Source organism: Podarcis erhardii (assembly GCF_964252035.2).
Source record: "Podarcis erhardii genome assembly, chromosome: 3".
Lineage (NCBI taxonomy): Eukaryota > Metazoa > Chordata > Lepidosauria > Squamata > Lacertidae > Podarcis > Podarcis erhardii.
The window spans coordinates 83,694,526-83,713,738 of NC_138507.1; the positions used below are offsets into that span (position 1 = coordinate 83,694,526).

The 19,213-nt window shown below is 41.0% G+C and overlaps 1 protein-coding gene across 2 annotated transcripts in view; it reads left to right on the forward strand.

Moving 5' to 3' along the window:
- The first annotated feature begins 208 nt into the window (after nucleotides 1-208).
- The window catches only part of LOC309339581 (uncharacterized protein), a 46,614-nt gene continuing 27,609 nt past the window's right edge, over nucleotides 209-19,213 (forward strand). For both annotated transcript variants that reach the window (XR_014155454.1, XM_081857735.1), the window contains exon 1: nucleotides 209-302. Coding sequence is in view for 1 of the 2 variants with exons in the window: in XM_081857735.1 (XP_081713861.1) it covers nucleotides 283-302 (20 nt within the window). In the remaining variant the exon portion in view is untranslated. The remainder of the gene's footprint in view (nucleotides 303-19,213) is intronic.

The window sequence follows — 19,213 nt, forward strand, 5'->3', positions numbered from 1 at the left end:
TATGGGAACCCTAATGTGTTCCATTAGGGGAGATTGGTTTGCACAAATGTGTATATTATGCAGAACTGCATACAGGAAACGACCAATCAACATGCGACCACGCAGAACCCAGAAGTGACTTTTAAAACAGCCCTAAAAGAGCCCAGAAAGAGCAAAACCAGCACGAGAACAGCACCTAGCAATCCCATGAGCCTTTGCAAATGCAATCCCAGAAGCCCTTGCACCTACCATTGAGGCCTGTGGAGAGTTGAATTTGAGCAGGGAGTTTTGGAGGGAGTGTTTATGGCGGAGTTTGGTGACTGGTAAGTGCTGCTGGGTTGTTTTTTTTAAAGGGTTTCCAGAAGTTTAAAGGTTGTTTGCAAGCTTTTTCTATTGGTATTTCAAATATATGCAATTTTGCGGACACCGTGCGATGCCTCGGAACGTCAGGCCTGCGTAAATTGGGAGTTGCCTGTATACGAATGTGTTACATTAAGAGAAATTCACAGGGACATGCAGATGACTTTTCATAAGATTTCTTTTTTAATTGCCAAGTGATGTGGAAATGTGGATAACTGGATTTTAGCTTAGAAAAATGAGAAATTAAGAGAAAATAAATTGACAAATTTCTCCCCTCTTCTAGTGATAATACAGGGTTTCAGTTCTTTCTCTCAGTTGTGAACAACTGAGGGTTTCTCCTAGGCCAGGTTGCTGAATTTGACCCTGTTTGCGCCATTGTGGAAGGACCCCTTTAGCTCATTCTTATCTGACCCTTTCGTACCAGGCTGTAGGATTGGGCTGCCTAATATGCCAATAGTACATTGTTTAAAACAGGGCAGAGATTACTGAATAATTAAAAAACACCTTCATTCACTGTAAGTTGAGTAATGAAGTGGGAACGAGCCAGAATTCATTAGTAATAGTGCTGAGTGACAGTATAATAGATTTTCAGCACTTTCCTCCCAGGTTTATGGAATATAGAGTTCCACAAATAGGCCATCTCTTGTAGACCATTATTCATATTAGACAAAGAAATGAGGGAAAGCAAACTTTCATTGTAAGGAACTGCAGAGAAAATGGAGCCGAACCTTTGTCTGTCCCAATTTGTGTTAGAGTGAAATAGGCCATTCTTAACTAGTGAATTAATTCTGGAAAGTGCTTCCATTACATTTAACATATGTAACTGTTATTGTTTTTCACTGACATGAGTTATTCTGGGTATTTGTTCTGATCAAGATGAAAGATGAGGACGTTCCCATTCCAGGATGCATTGATTTAAATGTGATCAGTATTCCTAATTAAACTTTGGAAGATCGGGGGGGGAGGGAGAAAATGTTTAAGCAGTGTACTGATTTCAGAGAGTACCTTCAAGCAAAGGGTCTGAGAGTCAAAATAATGAGAGAAATCTAGTTTGGTTTCATGTATTTCCTACCTAGATTTTTATCATGGAATTGTATCTAGCACCAGCTAATTCTGCTCCCACTTTACCTGGCATTTTCCATTTTACCTTGGTTTACAAACTTAATCCGTTCTGGAAGTCCATTCTTAAACTGAGGTGCGCTTTCCCTAATGAGGCCTCCCACCGCTAGTGCCCTTCCACCTTTTGGATTCCATTCCTAGACCAAGGTAAAGTTCTCAAACCAAGACACTATTTCCAGTTTTGCGGAGTTTGTAAACCAAATCGTTCCTAAACTGGACTGTTCTTAAACCAAGGTACCACTGTATGTAAACAAACAAGGGTGACAGGGAGGCCCAACTCTTCGTCTTGTGGTTTTTTCGTCTTGCGAAGCACGGCTATTAGCAGCTTAGCGGCTATTAGCGGCTATTAGCGGCTTAGCGGCTATTAGCGGCTTAGCGGCTTTAAAAAAAGGGGGAAAAACTCGCAAGAACTCGCAAGACATTTCGTCTTGCGAAGCAAGCCCATAGGGAAATTCGTCTTGCGGAACGACTCAAAAAACGGAAAACTCTTTCGTCTAGCGAGTTTTTCGTCTTGCGGGGCACCACTGTAATCATATTTAGGGACAAATGTGTTTGGCATGGGAACAGCTGGTGGAACCCAGTTGTCTCATACAGTGTGAAGTATCTCTCTGGTGGCCATGCATAGGTTACTGTTGCTTCGCTTAGCATGCCTAACAGGGTTATGAGGATGAATACTGGATTCAGTCTGAATTCCTTCCAAGAAGGGCAGGAAAGCATGCGTTTGTAACAGCTACAAATAAGCAGTTGGGCGGCGGGGGGGGGGGGGAGAGAGAATCTGCCTTCTGCTACTGGCAATTCAGGTGGAACTGGGAAGAGGCCTTGAGTATTCATCTGCCGAGAAGCTCTCTCTCTCTCTCCAGCTCACAACACGGCTCCCAAACTGAGTGCTAGAATGACTTTGTGAACAAAACAAACTCCATTAGCAATAAAAGTGTTGGGGTGGGGTGGTTTTTCTAAAATATTATTTATGAATGCCAACAGGAATGCTATTGCAACAACTTCAAAGAAAGTTCAGCTGGCACATTATTAAGAAGGGAAAACATGTTGAGGTGGCTGCTTGGTTTCAGAGCTAAGCAATCTGAGCAGAAGGCAGTTATGTAGCAGAGTTCTGGAAGCCTTCCACCCACTGCTGCTGCTCCCAGATATTAACCCAAGATGCAGACTAAACATTTGTACCCTGTTTGCACTGCCAGCTGACAAATGAAGGTAATTAATGAGCAGCTATAAGGTAGAAGAGTCTGGAAAATTGCAAGGCTTGTCAACTAAAATGCCCAGCGCTGACGCCAGAGTATGGATTTGAGTGCCTTAGGCCTGCTAAGTAATCTTGCACAGATGTGCACTTTATATTGACTTTCTGCAAAGTATTCCTTGCGTTGTACTTTTTTGGTTCCTCTGTGTAAGATCATCCCCTTGACCAATTCTTTCTGGCAGGCCATAGGCAGGGAAGAAATATCACCACTGCATATTCCACTGCCAGTCATAGGAAGCAGCTGGCAATGGGATTAGACACTTGTCAGTGTTACATGCAGGTGTCAGTTCTTTAAAGACTCCTCTGACAATGCATGCTCTCAGAGACAGTAAAATCAGTTGCATCTGCTCTACCGCTTACTAGCAATTTCTACTGGGAACCCAGACCAAGGCTTTCCAAAATACAGTGATAAAGTGGGAGGCCCACAATCCTTCCAGCTCTCAGGTGAAAATTTATTGGCTCTGTTTTTCCCAGCCTAATGTAGGAAGACTTCTGTTGAATGAGATGAGAAGTCTATCTCCTCCAGCATCTTGTTTCATTCAGTGGCTCACTGTATGTCATATACTATTTTAGGGCGCTTCCACACTGTTGCTGTTTTGGGGTGGGGTTCAACCATGTACAAGCAAATCCAGGTTGTGCAATTATAGTTGATTGGCGGCCGTCTTGCCTAACAAGCCCACTTCCTGTGGCTGCAAAAAGTTGGACTGGCCATCAATCACTGGCCAGATTTTCACTTCCATAGTAAGGAAGTAGTAAGGAAAGTGATGGGGAATTAACTGGAAAGTGAGGGGTAACACTTGCAATTTATGCAATGGCTTCTAACCTACCTGCAAACAAATAAAAATGAATACTTGTGAAATAGCCAGTGTTGTCCAATTTTCCTGCAAACGAATCAGGATGAATGCTCAATTAATAAATAAAAATGTGGAAGAGCACTTAAGAGCCAGATATCCATTGATTTAAGTTCTTGTGACTAGCAAAACCTGCACTAAAGTAGCATGGATATTTTCTCCCCTCTCCCACCGCACACATTACCGTGCTGCCGCCCATCAATCACTGGCCAGATTTTCACTTCCATAGGATGACATTTTCCTGGATATTTTCAGCATAGGATATATTTCTTCTGATTGCATTCTCAACCCATTTCCCCCCAATTATGGTAAGGGCTGAGTTTAAACATTCCCTATGAAAACTGTTGAAAGATAAACTTATTCAAGACCAGGTATATACAGATGGTAATGCATGTAGAAGACATGATCCTAGGGTTTGGTCTGAAGGTATATGAGACCACCATTTTGCTGAAGACTTTGCAAGTCTGAGTCTGGTTGGTACCTGGATGGCTAGCCACCTGGGAACCACAATGGAAGAAAGCAGAAAGTTGAGATATAAGAAAAATTAAAATGTCCAGGTGAAAACAATGGACAATTCTAAGACTGTGGGAGACCCAAGTTCAAATCCCCAGGCAGCAATGAATCTCTCTGGGTTACCTTGAGTCAGTCACTATCTCTTAGCTAAACCCATCTGATGGGATTAATGTAAAGGTAAAAAGAGTGTGGAAAACCATGCATGCTACCTTGATTTACAGTGGTACCGTGGGTTACAAACTTAATTCATTCTATAGGTCCGTTCTTAACCCGAAACCGTTCTTAACCTGAGGTGTGCTTTCACTAATGGGGCCTCCCACTGCCACCGCACCACCGGCATGCGATTTCCGTTCTCATCCTGGGGCAAAGTTCGTAACCTGAGGTACTACTTCTGGATTAGCGGAGTTTGTAACCCGAAGCATTTGTAACCCGAGGTATTTGTAACCCGAAGTACCACTGTATTTGGATAAAAGGCAAGATATAAATTTAACAATACTAAGTGTGACGTTGTAGTTAGTGTCAGGATAAATGCAACCGTTGGTCAGATTCAACAAAACAGTTGCATTAGCGGGAGCCAGTGCAACAAGTCCCCCTAGTGTAATGCGACTTGCTCTTTATCCTGCCTACATGCCCCTGTATCTCCCCTCAAATTGGCTGTTGGGGGTTGAGGAGAACCCACAGAATATGATGCAGGGGACAAGAGGGGAGATTGTTCCATCAGGTAAGCTGAAATGCTTGCACTGATGTAACAGTTGTAGTAGCTCAATGTTTAGAATTCCATCTTAAACTTTAAGAGCACCTCCCACATCTAGTTTAAGAGATTAGACCCAAGCAGGAGGCAAGGCTAGAAGCTAGAGAGAGAAAGCAGCTAAAGGAGAGAAGACCTGTAGTACGTAGTTCTTTAATAAATCTATTTCTTGCTCAACTTCTCTGGCCTGCTTATTATTAATTAAGGAACACTGCAGTTAAGAGTGTTGGATTTACACCAGTGAGAAATGGATTCAAATCCAGTAAACCAAACATCTTACTGGATTATCAGGGACAGTTGTTATATTTCAGTCTAATTTACCTCACAGTACTGTGAGAATAAAGGATTATATATAAGAGGAAAAAATGTAAATAGTAATACACCAGATTATAAATGCACTGAGAATACCAAATCTAGATCTATTCTCTGCTGTATGCCATTGACTTTCTTTCAACAAGTAATGAACACACAAGATTAACCTGCAGTTTATTACTTTTTGCAAATACTAAAATGCTCTCCTGTTGAATAGTAATTAGAAATATTGAACTTCCATGAAGAATAGGCAGTTGGTTGATATTAAAGCTGCAATATAAACATCATCATTCAGTATTCCTTGCTGGCTATTTTAACAATTGCAATCAGTGGCAAATTAGCTTTCTTGTGAAAATCATTACATACCAATAATAAGGTTCACTCCATCTTTTTGTGAGACGAGCAAATCTTTCACAGAGGCACCAACAGCCACAGGAAGTGAATGGGAAGTTTGACCATAGAAAGGGTAGTTCACACAGCTACTAAAGCACCCAAAAATGCATTCATAAGGATTTTGCCATCATGAGTAAAATCTGATATGCACATTGGCTCTTTTGTATTCTTTATCAACAGGCCAGGGTACAATCCTAAATCTGGCCACTGCCCAGTAGGGCTTAACAGAACCACAGGGCCACTGCCAAATCTGTCACCTTTTTGTGCATACAAGTCAGGGTAAAGTAGAGGGGAGTGACCCAGGAACATGAGCCAACAGTGTGACGCGGCAGCTAAAAAAGCCAATGCAATTCTGAGCTGCATCAATAGGAGTATAGCATCTAGATCAAGGGAAGTAATAGTGCCACTGTATTCTGCTCTGGTCAGACCTCACCTGGAGTACTGTGTCCAGTTCTGGGCACCACAGTTCAAGAAGGACACTGACAAACTGGAACGTGTCCAGAGGAGGGCAACCAAAATGGTCAAAGGCCTGGAAACGATGCCTTATGAGGAACGGCTAAGGGAGCTGGGCATGTTTAGCCTGGAGAAGAGGAGGTTAAGGGGTGATATGATAGCCATGTTCAAATATATAAAAGGATGTCACATAGAGGAGGGAGAAAGGTTGTTTTCTGCTGCTCCAGAGAAGCGGACACGGAGCAATGAATCCAAACTACAAGAAAGAAGATTCCACCTAAACATTAGGAAGAACTTCCTGACAGTAAGAGCTGTTCAACAGTGGAATTTGTTGCCAAGGAGTGTGGTGGAGTCTCCTTCTTTGGAGGTCTTTAAGCAGAGGCTTGACAACCATATGTCAGGAGTGCTCTGATGGTGTTTCCTGCTTGGCAGGGGGTTGGACTCGATGGCCCTTGTGGTCTCTTCCAACTCTATGATTCTATGATTCTATGAATAACAACCTGCAGCATGCACAGCAATTGAGCCCAAATCAGGCCTGGTGCTGTCACATGAATGCCCCATTTCAGAATTTTCTGCTAGCTGCTGCCCACAGGGAACACTTCTACTCACCCATTTGGTGGGCAGAACAGAGAGCTCTGCACCAATGCAGCAACACTAGTATCAGTCCACAGGCAGAAGCTGGAGGAGACTATCCAGCATGACTGGGCAGATAGACACCTCCACCCAGCACCCTATCTAGTTCAGGTGCTCTACAGCTGCTTTTTTGAAAAAGAGGAAACTGTGGATGATCATCATGTTTCTCCCCGCATTACATTTAATTCAGTCCTGGATTTCATCTCATGGAGGAAGGACCATTGTACAGGACAGTGGTACCTCGGGTTAAGTACTTAATTTGTTCCGGAGGTCCGTTCTTAACCTGAAACTGTTCTTAACCTGAAGCACCACTTTAGCTAATGGGGCCTCCTGCTGCTGCCGCACTGCCGGAGCACAATTTCTGTTCTCATCCTGAAGCAAAGTTCTTAACCCGAGGTACTATTTCTGGGTTAGCAGAGTCTGTAACCTGAAGCGTATGTAACCTGAAGCGTATGTAACCCGAGGTATAGCCATGCAACTGCTCACGCTTGTGGACAGTTCTCACAAACTGCTTAATTCATGGCAACTTCAGTTTCTATTCAATGGGTGGTGACTTTCAGCTGCTCTGTAGCCATATGCAACGTGCAACCTTGCAACGTGGCCTGTGTACAATGGACTCATGTGGAATGAGCCACTGTTGTTGTTTTAAGCAGTTTTCACGAGGCTGGTTTGTGCTGAGTTCTACACATGGCACAATTTTTTGCACAATGGGCTCAGCATCTAGAAGCACAACTAAAAAGCAGCATGAATTGCCTATAAACTACACATCTTGTTTACTGAAAGAATCATAAAGCTTGGCCTATGCAGCCAGTCCTACACAGGTTCACACTGAAGCTGAGTCCTCTTACGTTCAATGGGACCTGCTCCCAAGTAAGTTTGCATAGGATAGCATCCTCTATCTGGCTTTAGTCATATAGTGGCTTCCAGACTGCACAAAGCACTTAATCCCAGAGATGTTTGTTGCTAGTGAGAGCAGCATTTGAGAGCACATGCTTGGTGATTTCAGTTAAATTTAAGCCCCTTCCAGGGATGCTTTGCAGACAAAGCCCAGCAATTTGCTCACCAGTCCATTTTCTTTCATGTAGAAGGCCTGGATTATTCTTCATTATTACAGTATATTAGGCAGAGATGTGCCAAGTGGGTGCTGGCTAACATCTCTGAATGCTTAAATGATAGGTTCTCTAGCTATGTAGTAATGTAAGCTTCTGAGCTGAGCACCCTTTCATTATGCGCTATTTGAGGTCAGGCTCCAGGCTGTCAAAGTGACTTGTGACAGTTCCATATCACAGGAAATTAGGCATAACATGAAGAGCACAAGTTCACATACCTCCACATTTTGTATACAGAAGTCTGAGGCTTAACAAATGCTAGAAACAGGACTGTACTAGGCTAACACATGAGTTAGAAATATGTATTGTTTTACCTTTAGTAAATGACGAGCCCTATATAATTACATTCTATTCTTACTAGGACATGGTAAATAGTGGTAAATAATTTTTGCGGTTAATAATCAATATGCATCTGTGGCACACTACTGTGTGTGTCACAAAGGCCTGTGTGTTTTTGTTTGGGTGTGGATAAAACTACAAAAGAGTTGGGTAGAAAACTGGGAAGAAAAACCCCAGCTCTAGCTTCTCCCTACTCTCATTTTTCCACATTAGATAAGGATGACCTAATGTTCTTTTAGTAGAGTATGGAGGCACTCATATGAACTTTTGGTAGGTCAAGGGCTAATTTGCTAGAAGCTATTTCATTTTTCAAATATACCTATCACTGTTAGGCATCATTCTCTAGTGGGAGACAAGGAAAAGGCATGTCTGGATAGTGTTTCATGAATCCACATTTTATACCAAACTAAAAAGAATGAGGCAATTAATTTTCAATGGTTTCCTTAGAGTTTCAAGGACTTTATTCAGGGGATACTTCTGAGAGTGTTAACACTGCAGATCCAGTTATTCATTTCTTTTTCTCCAGACCCTTCTGACTTTGTCAGAAATGGCAAAATCTGACATTAACCTTTATCTTTAATTTGACATCCATGACTTTTGGAGAGTTAATTTTTGAAACTCAGTACATACTTCAAGTTGTTTAAAGGATTTAAAATGAACGAAGATTCAGCATTGCCCCCCCCCCCACAAATACCCAAATACAACAAGGTTTTGAAATTCTCTACATCTTATGAAAACAGAGAATTGAGAATAATTTTATTCCATTGGACACATGCATTGTTATTTTTTTAGCACAGGAAATGTTTCTATAAAGTTTTAAGATAACAGCATTCCTATATTTATGACCCTTATCAAACAAAACCCTGCTGAGTGTATTTTCATTTGAAAGGGCTTGCCTGCAGTGTGGTGCAACATGCTATTACTCTGATTGATGGGACACCCTCGTGTCCCATAAATCCCCATTATTTACATTATTAGCCATAGAACTTTTGCTTAAGCAACTGTGCACCCTTACCCAAATCATTAGTGGTGGTGAATCATATAATCCATTGGACAGGTTGCTGGAGATGGTACGGATGTCTAACTCCCTTTGACATCAATAGGGCCGTAGCATTTAACAATGTTCTAGAGTGCACTTGCTGAGGAGTGTTTCATGGACTGTTCCAGGTTTCTTCCTTGAACTTTCAGATATCTTTAAGGATATCTCTAGCTCTTTTTTTCCACAGTTAAGGGAAAACAGGCAAGCAATATTCTACACAGGCAAGCAACAGATCAGGGACACCTTCCAGCCAGTCAAAAGCACTCAGTGAGGGTATAGGGCAGACTGGTGTAGCCTGGTGAGGGATTATAGACCAAAGAGGGGCTTGAGGGTCTCCACTTCCTAGTGCAAAGGATTAACCATAATAGACTTCTTACAGTCGGGCTTTTGCTATTCCATATGGACACTGGCTAGCTACCCACAGTTTAGTCTAGGCTCTCTGAACACACCACAACATATCTAGCTGTGGGTTTGTTGTGGGCACTTGCCATATTCCAAGACAGAATTAGATAGACTTTTAACACCTTTGGTTTCAATGGGGTACATAATGCTTAACTCTGTGTTGGATTGTTGCCTTGCTGCAAGGCACTTAACTTACTTATTTATAGTTCCCAACTCATTTTTCATAGGCCAGGGTAGTAGCACAAGGGGCCTGCCACACACACACACACACACACACACACACAGGTAGTAATCCTAGATTTAACCAGTAGGGGCAGTCATGGAGTCACAGCTTAGCTGTGTAACCTTGTGTGTAACGTTATGGGCACATACAAGCAGAAAGGGCTAGGTATCGCTTCACATTGCCACAAAAATGTCCAGAGTCAGTTTTAAGCTTTAAGTACAGCCATTGGTTTAGAGCAGTAGTTCCCAGTTGGTGTTACGCAGACCACCTGCACCATTTGGATAACAAATACTACCATCGAGCTATAAATATTCTCAAAAGTAGGGGGTCCATGTCTTGGCTTTTGAAAGTACATAGTACTTAGCTAATTGGGAAGCAATGCTTTAGAGAATAATGTGAAAGAAACACGTTTGAGGCACATTTAAATAGCATCTACAAGCAATAATTCAATTTCTCCCTCCCTCCCTCCCTCCCTCCCTCCCTCCCTCTCTCTCTCTCACACACACACACACGTTCTTAACATCTATAGATAGAGATAAATAATCTCCCTCCCTTTTGCGCCATCTTTTCCAGTGAAGTAGGAGTCATTACCCTTTTATTATTATAGATATGTTCTCTAGGAGTTGATTCAATGAAACATATGGCCCGATTAAGGACATATAAATTAAGTGGGAAGGGATTGCATTTAATAATTACCTGCAGCTGCAGCTCTCAGCAGTTGCAAAAAACATACACATTTCTAAAACTCATATTTATAGAAGCACAGGAAAGTACCAATGTTTTTTCAAAGGAAGAGAGAAATGTGGGCACAGTAAAGGACGTAATGCAGCTTGAAACCCAATGTCATTCTTTCTATATGCAGGCCACTGCTCCATTTTTCAGCTTGCCATATGTGCCAGTTGTCAATGCCCAGTTCATTAGCACTTTTCTGGTTCTAAAAAAGGCCAGGCCTAAAGGCCTGAAGTTCAATCTCTGTTTAAAATACAATGTTTCTTTCCCATATTTCTAATTTTTTTAACAAAGGCAGTTTGCTGGTGTTGCTTTAGTAACTGCATGTGAAATAAATGGAAAGTAACGCTTATTACTTGAAAAACTGGAGAGAGACATGAAATGGAAGCATTAAACATAATAAACCTGACTGTGTCTTAGCAACTGTATGGAGTCTTTCTTTCCAGTTTATTATGGTTCGATGGTTATCAGAGACTTAGGCAAACATTCACTCCCATTTAAGAATTGAAAATAATTTCTCAGCTCTTTTACAGGCAATCCCTTTCTTAAACCAGCATTGTCTTTCTCACTAGGAAGTCTCCTCTTTCCACTCATATCGCCCCTTTATATTGATTGAACTCCCCTTCTAATGCGCAAAGCTAATGGCTCCATCTTCCTGCATGTCTCCTGAAAATAGTAGGGAAATCAATTCCTCAGCTTATGAAGACACCAAAGATCTTTTAAAATCTTAAAAATGGGTGGGAAGATCAATGTCTCCTTAGTTTCATCTTCAATACTAGCTGGTGCCTAAGCAGGCCATGAGCCTTTTGAGAAGGACTGCCATCATAAACCAATATCAATATTTCTGGAATACACTGTTCATGCTGAATTGATGTGTGACCTTGATAGAGTCCTTAAAGTTTTCTTGACTGCAATGAGATTAGGGCTGCATTCCTTATACAGTGGTACCTCTGGTTAAGAACTTAATTTGTTCCAGAGGTCGGTTCTTAACCTGAAACTGTTCTTAACCTGAGGTACCACTTTAGCTAATGGGGCCTCCCGCTGCCGCCACGCGATTTCTGTTCTCATCCTGAAGCAAAGTTCTTAATCCAAGGTACTATTTCTGGGTTAGCGGAGTCTGTAACCTGAAGTGTCTGTAACCCGAGGTACCACTGTACACATTTACCTGAAGTCAGTGGGACTTTCTTCTTAGTAAACAGGCATAGGGTTGCCCTGTAACTATAACTGTTGAGTACTTCTGGTTTATAGATAATGAACATTTTGAATCTTACTGAGTGGGTGGACAAATTACTGCTCTGAAAATGGACTCATTGGGTGGTGTCCAACTAAGATTTACTCAGAATATCCCCACTGAAACTAATGAACATAGTTAAGTTAGGTCTATTACTTTCAATAGGTCTAGCTAAATGCCACCTTATGTTGTCAACAATGGTCTTTCATTTTTAAAATTTATTTTTGTAGTCTGCTGCTATGCATGCCAATGAAGGCCATTTTGCCCACTGAGACATACTATACATACAGTTGAAGTCCTACTCAATGCAGTGGACTTGCTTTTGAGCAGACACTTGTATACACACACTTGTACTGCAAGTGTGTACAGGTTTGCCCCTTTTACAGTATTATTAGTTAATTGGTAGAGTGTGGATATATATAGCTGACTTTTAAAAACCAACTCACAGTTGACATGACAAAATCTGCAATAAACAACAGGAGCAGCTATTTTAAATTATGTTTATTATAAGTGGGGGAAAACAAAATAAAATATTGCAGAGATAGGAAAATGCTAACTTTATGTGGGCTCATGTGAGAATGAATTCAGTGTCAAGTTAGCAGGGTACATAAATAAAATAAAATAAAATAAAATAAAATAAAATAAAATAAAATAAAATAAAAATATTGCTAGAAAAGTGAAAGTTGAAAACTGATGCAACCAAAATATAAAATGAAACAATGAAACAATACAACAGGACTGTATTTCCATTTGAATTTAAGTTGTCTGGCTGCACCTACCCTCTGAAATTCCCTCCTGTTACTTATCACATAGTGCCTCCCTATTCCCACGGTTCCAACTCAGTTGATTGACACTCATCCAGTCCATCACTGCATCCACATGACGGTCCAGATCATGCTTAACCATTTGTGATTCAAATGTTATGGAGAAATAGAGCTGCATGTTAATTCACTTTAAGATGTATCACAGGAAGCGATTCATAAATGGGATTAAATAAATAATAATAATAATAATAATAATAATAATATTGGTTACATGAAAATCCCAGCTTTCCAGATCTACACGGTGCTTTCTTTAGGTTCTTTCTATATACCTATATAATCTTTTGCAACTGACACTGTATTTTATAAATTTCTTATTAAACTGTATCTCCCTGGCTTCCCCAATAAATAAGATTGTTATTATATAATGCTGCTCTTCTTTAACTGCATAGCTGTCATGAAACTACTTTGAGGTCATTTAGATTAGCTGGTAAAGAAATTTAACACACATTTGGTCAGGGATCCACACAAATAAAGATGTTAACAAGATACCTTACTTTTGACCTAGGTAAAATTGTAGCCTATTATTATTACATTTAAAAAGCCAGGATGCTTTTATTCTAATTACTCATTAATATTAGACCGAACAAACCACAATGTGGTCCTTCCAATGATCAAAGACTGGATTTGATTATCTAGGCTATTCAAATAAGCTCCTACAGTACTGACATAAAACATACAAACTTCAAAATAAGTGGGAAGATTCCAGGCAATGAAACAAACTCCCCTGCTCATGTATGGAGAGGTCAGCTGTCATCAAGATCACAGTCAAGCCAAGGATACTTTATGTTCTAAAGAACACTCCCTTCTTTGGCAGGAATGTGGAAAGGTTTTTATTGAAAGGGTGAAATTATTCAAATTTCAGAGTGTTCCCAAATCTAAAGACTTTTAACGCACGAGCACACTCACTCAGAAACATAAGTGGAACAAAACCTCTGTTTTCTGCCATCCCAGTTATTATCCGGAACTCTGTGGATGAGTACAGATGCCATTTACGTGTGTTCATGTAACCAGTCAGTCCCTTTGGTCCAAACCTGACAACTGGATAATTTAGTTATACTGTGGGAAGTATCACTAGACAATTTTGTGAGCACCATTTTTGTTGGAAAAGTGACAAATAAACGGATGACGACGACAGGTGCTTTTCGTGTTTTCACCTGATGTTTGTCTTCCAGCGTTCATTGCTGTCGGACAGTTTGGATTCTCCCGTTCCTTGGCAGCTCCCCACTCTGCTATTCCAAGCCTGCTGAGAGAAATGATGTGTAACAGCATCACTGTAGAACTTTTCCTTCCTTCCTTCCTTCCTTCCTTCCTTCCTTCCTTCGTCCTTAAAGCCATAATAGCTTGCCTGAAATACAATATTTGGACCCAACTAGACGCTGGTTGCCTTCTACAGAATGTGTAGATCCAGCACAAAAGTGCATCTGCTGGCAGGGGCCAGGGAATCACAGCAGACAAAGAAAGGGATTTAACCCTTTCTTTTCCTGCTAAAGTTCTGAGAAAAATCATAGGAACCTAGGAAGCTTCCCTGTACCAAGTCATACCATTTGTGTGGGATATGATACATAAGTAGCAGTCAAATACAACATTCCTTGTTTTCCTAGAGTGGACATGCGAGGGAATGTTTGGTCCAGCCAGTCAAAAACTTCCTGTTTCGTCCTGGCTGGGACACACTTCCTTTGCATGTGACTAGATGTGGGCATGACCTTACCTGTCCAGGTAAACAAAAGGAAAGGGCAAGCAGCCATCTCTCTCTTTTTGAGTACCTCCGTAATTGGAACAGCAGCTTTTAGCTAGAATTGCTCTGTTGGCTCTAAGCCAACAGAGGACACAGGGACTATCTCCGTATGGGATAGATCCACATGTATATACTTTGTAACTAAGTCTGCCTTCAGGGATCCAACTGTGAACTGATGATGTGAGTAAACTTCTTTTATACAGTATACTTTACACAAGTTTGTGGTGTGTTTATTCTTTTAAGAGGGATATAAGGGAACTCCCAGGGACATGGATGGCGCTGTGGGTTAAACCACAGAGCCTAGGACTTGCTGATCAGAAGATCGGCGATTCGAATCCCTGCGATGGGGTGAGCTCCTGTTGCTCAGTCCCTGCTCCTGCCAACCTAGCAGTTCGAAAGCACCTCAAAGTGCAAGTAGATAAATAGGTACCACTCTGGCGGGAAGGTAAACAGCGTTTCCGTGCGCTGCTCTGGTTCGCCAGAAGCGGCTTAGTCATGCTGGCCACATGTACGCTGTACGCTGGCTCCCTCGGCCAATAAAGTGAGATGAGCGCCGCAACCCCAGAGTCAGTCATGACTGGACCTAATGGTCAGGGGTCCCTTTACCCTTTACCTAAGGGAACTCACAGGAATCTAATATTGAGAGGCTTAAACAAGCCTGCAACCAGCTACCTGCTGTGCATTTAAAAGTGGAATGTAAAACTCTGCTAAGTTATAGAACTTGCTAGTACAAGTTAGGCAGGATATTAATAAACAATATAGCCTCTCCTGCCTCCATGAACATTCCCACAATTTGTCCCTCTAGTTTAGTACTGTTGACGCTGACAGACAGAGGCTCTTCTTTCAAGGTAACACGTAGGGAGTCTTTCTCAGTTGTACTTGCAGACACCAGAGATGAAACCTGGGATCATTTTGCATGAAAAGCATGAAAACTGAGCCATGATCCTTTCCATTTCTCAAAAGCTGCTATTTATTATTTTATTTATTTTGCAAATTTTATGTACCACTTGAGTAAACAGAGGAAACACACCTCAAAGTAGTTTACAAAAAATATTTGCATTGGGGAAGTACCCTAGTGATGCCTGCTGCTATCCTGATAAATATTGATAGGGTTGCCATATTTAAAAAAGTGAAAATCCGGACACAAAGGTTGTTGAAATTCCAGATGTATGGCAGCCCTAGATACACCCCACCCCCAGCAGATACTATTTGCTTTTAAATTAGAATTTATAATGCACATTCTGCACAAAGTCACATTTAACATTGCATCTCGGTCCCTTCTTTCATTCAGACAGATAACAGAGAAATGCCTATTTCAATGAAATGTCTGGAGAAAAAAATATTTTAAAAAGTATTATTAGCAGATATTATTTTAACTAAATCATTCTAATTATTTTTTTAAAAAACAAAACCCTTCCAGCCATAGTTTAGCCATCCTGATCGTATACATTTTCCTAGACAAAACAAGGCACTCTGAGAGACATGGACTTCTACACAAAGTGTGTTGATCAGATCTTAACATGTTACATTAACAATATGATCAGCAATCACATCATAGGCTTCAAAAAAGAAAATGCCAAGTGCATTTACTGTTGATCGTTGCCACAGTAGCCACTGGGCCCAAAGTACCCTGGAAGGGACACTTTACATCTTCCCTTGCCATCTGTGATCATTTAGCATGCGGGGGGTGGGGGGGGGAGAGAGAGACTCATGTGTTGCGGTGCCAATAGCTATGCCCTCCCATTTCACTCTGGCCCGGTATTTTATTTTTAAAAACTTTTGATGTGATGGCTGATCACAGCACTAATGTTCAGTTAGGTCCTTAATTAGTGTTTATTGTCTATAGCCAAAGGGTTTTGCTTTTCCAAATGGTGCGTAGGATACCCTACCACCTGGAACTGGGTCTGTTGGACCAGCAAGAGACCAGTTAGCCAGTGTATCGTTCACATATGGTCTGCAGGTACCAGAAGGCCTAAAATAAGTCTTTATGGCCCCATAACTTACCACCATGTGGACATGCTTTTCTTCAACTGATCATCACAGATTACTTTCTAAAAGATACCAATGGCTAGTGATAAGCACAATACAAGGCATATTTTCTTGCCGCTTTGCAATAAGCACTTACCATTCTTTTTTGTAGATACAGCAGTTTTTTTCTGTTTGCTGGGATACAGCCAGGTTGTGGCCTTCAGCGCTTTTTCTCAGGTGCCTGCCTATTTCTTTTTAATTGTGCCTCTTGATCCTGCCTGCTGCCTCTTGGATAGCAATTTGCCTGCACAATGCAAGTTCTCAGCAGAGTGCCAAAAACACTCAGCTTGCTATTTGAAATGTATCCCTTAGGTACCGTTGCAGTGTTGTTGAGAAATGTGCAGTTGGCTGGCCAGCAGGTTTCTGAAGCAGCAAAATTGAATTTGGCAAAGGGTGAGGCCGTTCATATTGCTTCCAGGTGAACTTTAGCTTCAGGATCATTTAACCCTGTGGTATTTGATGGTGGTTGTCAAAATTGCATTGCTTTTATTCAAAATATGTTTCTTTTGGACTGAAGGAATATTTTTTCCAATGCTTCATATTTGCTCTGTTGCTAAGAGAAATCCTTTCTCTTTGCCTTGTTCTTAATTTAAATACAAATCTGCTTATCAAGTTTACTTTGTGACATACATGTGGTGGTTAATATTGACACACACACCCCCCGAAACACACATACACTCCCCATCATTATAATTTCCAAGGCAGCTCTCTGTATTATCTTTTTGGTTAGGCAATAGGTAGAACAATCTCATATGTCAATTACATTGGAGTCAGAGATATGCTACCACTATTCTGGCAGGATGGATATTGAATATGGGATGTGCTCAGCCAAGAATGCACAAAAAGAATCAACAGGAGGGCCTGCTAGTTCTATGGATGAACATACACTGAGGTGTTCATCAGAAAGACAAAACCAGCTCTGTATTAGGGTTCTCTGCACAATCATATGGATAGGTTTGTGGTCTTTTCCATTACTGTACATAGTCTTCCAGTCTATAAGGTCATTATTTTGTCAGTACAAATCACACTCTATACATTCAGTTTTCAGATTAACTGTTGGTTCCTTTTTATTGTTTAAAATTGCTTGGAAAAATACCAGAGTGCCAACAAAATGCAGCGACATATTTTCAATATTGATTTCACCCCCAGCACAAAAAGCTAACAAATCAGAATATAGATTCAAGATTGTATAACTGTTCCAGTTTAGATTTATCAGATATATTAAATAGGACAATCTTGTTCAGTTCTAGCACCAGGGTACAGAGGAGCAAGTGCTAAATGTGATTTATACTCAAAAACCAAGGAACTTTCCTCATATTTCCTATCCCATAAACTTGCTAATCACTTTAGAGATAATATCATTAAAATACACACTTCTTACATCACAGATTTAAAGCTTTCTGTCCTCATCCAGACAAACTGGGAAAACTTTTTGAAAGGTCTTCTAATAAATAATATTGATATATGCTAGGAATGCACTCCTTATTTAATTTTTCCCATTCTTTTCTTTTCATTTAGGAGCAGATAGTTTTATTCAGAATCTATTATTTATAAACAGTCATAAAACTGCTTTCATGAAATAGTTACACAAGAGATATTCCAGAGAGACCCAGCTTTGAGAAAAATGTAAAAGGTTATTTGTTTAAAGCCTGCATGTCCATGTGTTTCCCTCAGTGTAATGCAGTAACAACAAAAAATCTTCCCAGTCTAAAGCAATTGAGTTAGGAAAGAAGGTTGTACTACATATTCACACTTATTCATAAATCCTTAAGTACAGTAATGTTTCATGGATTGTCCTCTGATGGCACAATGGGGTGTATGTGCTGCTGTATGGGCTGTGCTCGCACTCCTAATAAGGGGAAAGATGGGTGTTGGACTCCACAGGAACAAAATACAGTCCAATTCTGCCGAAGTACTAACTAGGAAAGAATTATTTGTCATTCACAAGCAGCCATACAAGTTATATGCAAGATAAGGCTACCAATGACTGCTAGCCAATATGCCAATGATCAGTCTCCACTGTTGGGGACAGTATTTCCCTGAATACCAGTTGCTGTGAATCTCAGCTGTGGAGAGTGCTTTGCCCCTGATGCCTAGCTTATGGGCTTCCCATGGGAATTGGTTGGCCACTGTGAAAACAGATTGCTGGAGAATAGATAGGCCTTGGCCTGATTCAGCAGGTCTTTACTTATGTCGGTAAGTGATGCTTGCCCAAGCAGGCTGCTTTTGCTGAAGATTCTCTTCCTTTCTTGGCAGCTGTAATCCTCACAACTGGATCCCAGTGGTACACAGGTGTTTAACTCCTTCCTAGCCTGACTAAAGAGTTCACATAAGCGCAGCAGCCAAGATTGGAACTCTTTTCTTGCGCAGTACAGCTTCCACAGAAGAATTTCCCTTTTTCATATAGCTTATACGGTATAACACTGCCCTCTGACCAATCCCAGAACTGCTGGGAATACATTTTTTCTTCCTGCAGCAACAAAACACAGGCAGAAGGTGGAAGGGAAAGCAATAATACATGCCTTCATTGTAGCATAGATTACATGTTCTTTGTTCCTGCCTTTGACCTTCTCCACTTCTCCAAATGTATCTCCAGAGCAAGAGGTAAGGTGTTTATGTAGGGCATGCCCTGGACTAAAGTTCAGATGGGAGTTGTGGCCCCAAATATCTGGACAGCACCGGGATGGAGAAGGTTGATATAGGGTTTGTCTGGGGTTTTTTTTTTTACTCTAAAAAAGGAAGCTGGACTTTACCCTATTCTCTCGTTCCTTGGGGATATACATTTGCATAATTTACCTGCCTTTTCCAATAGGTACAGTGGTGCCCCGCAAGACGAAATTAATTCGTTCCGCAATTTTTGTCGTCTAGCGAATTTTTCGTCTTGCGAAGCACGAAATCCCATAGGAATGCATTGAAAATCAATTAATGCGTTCCTATGGTCAAA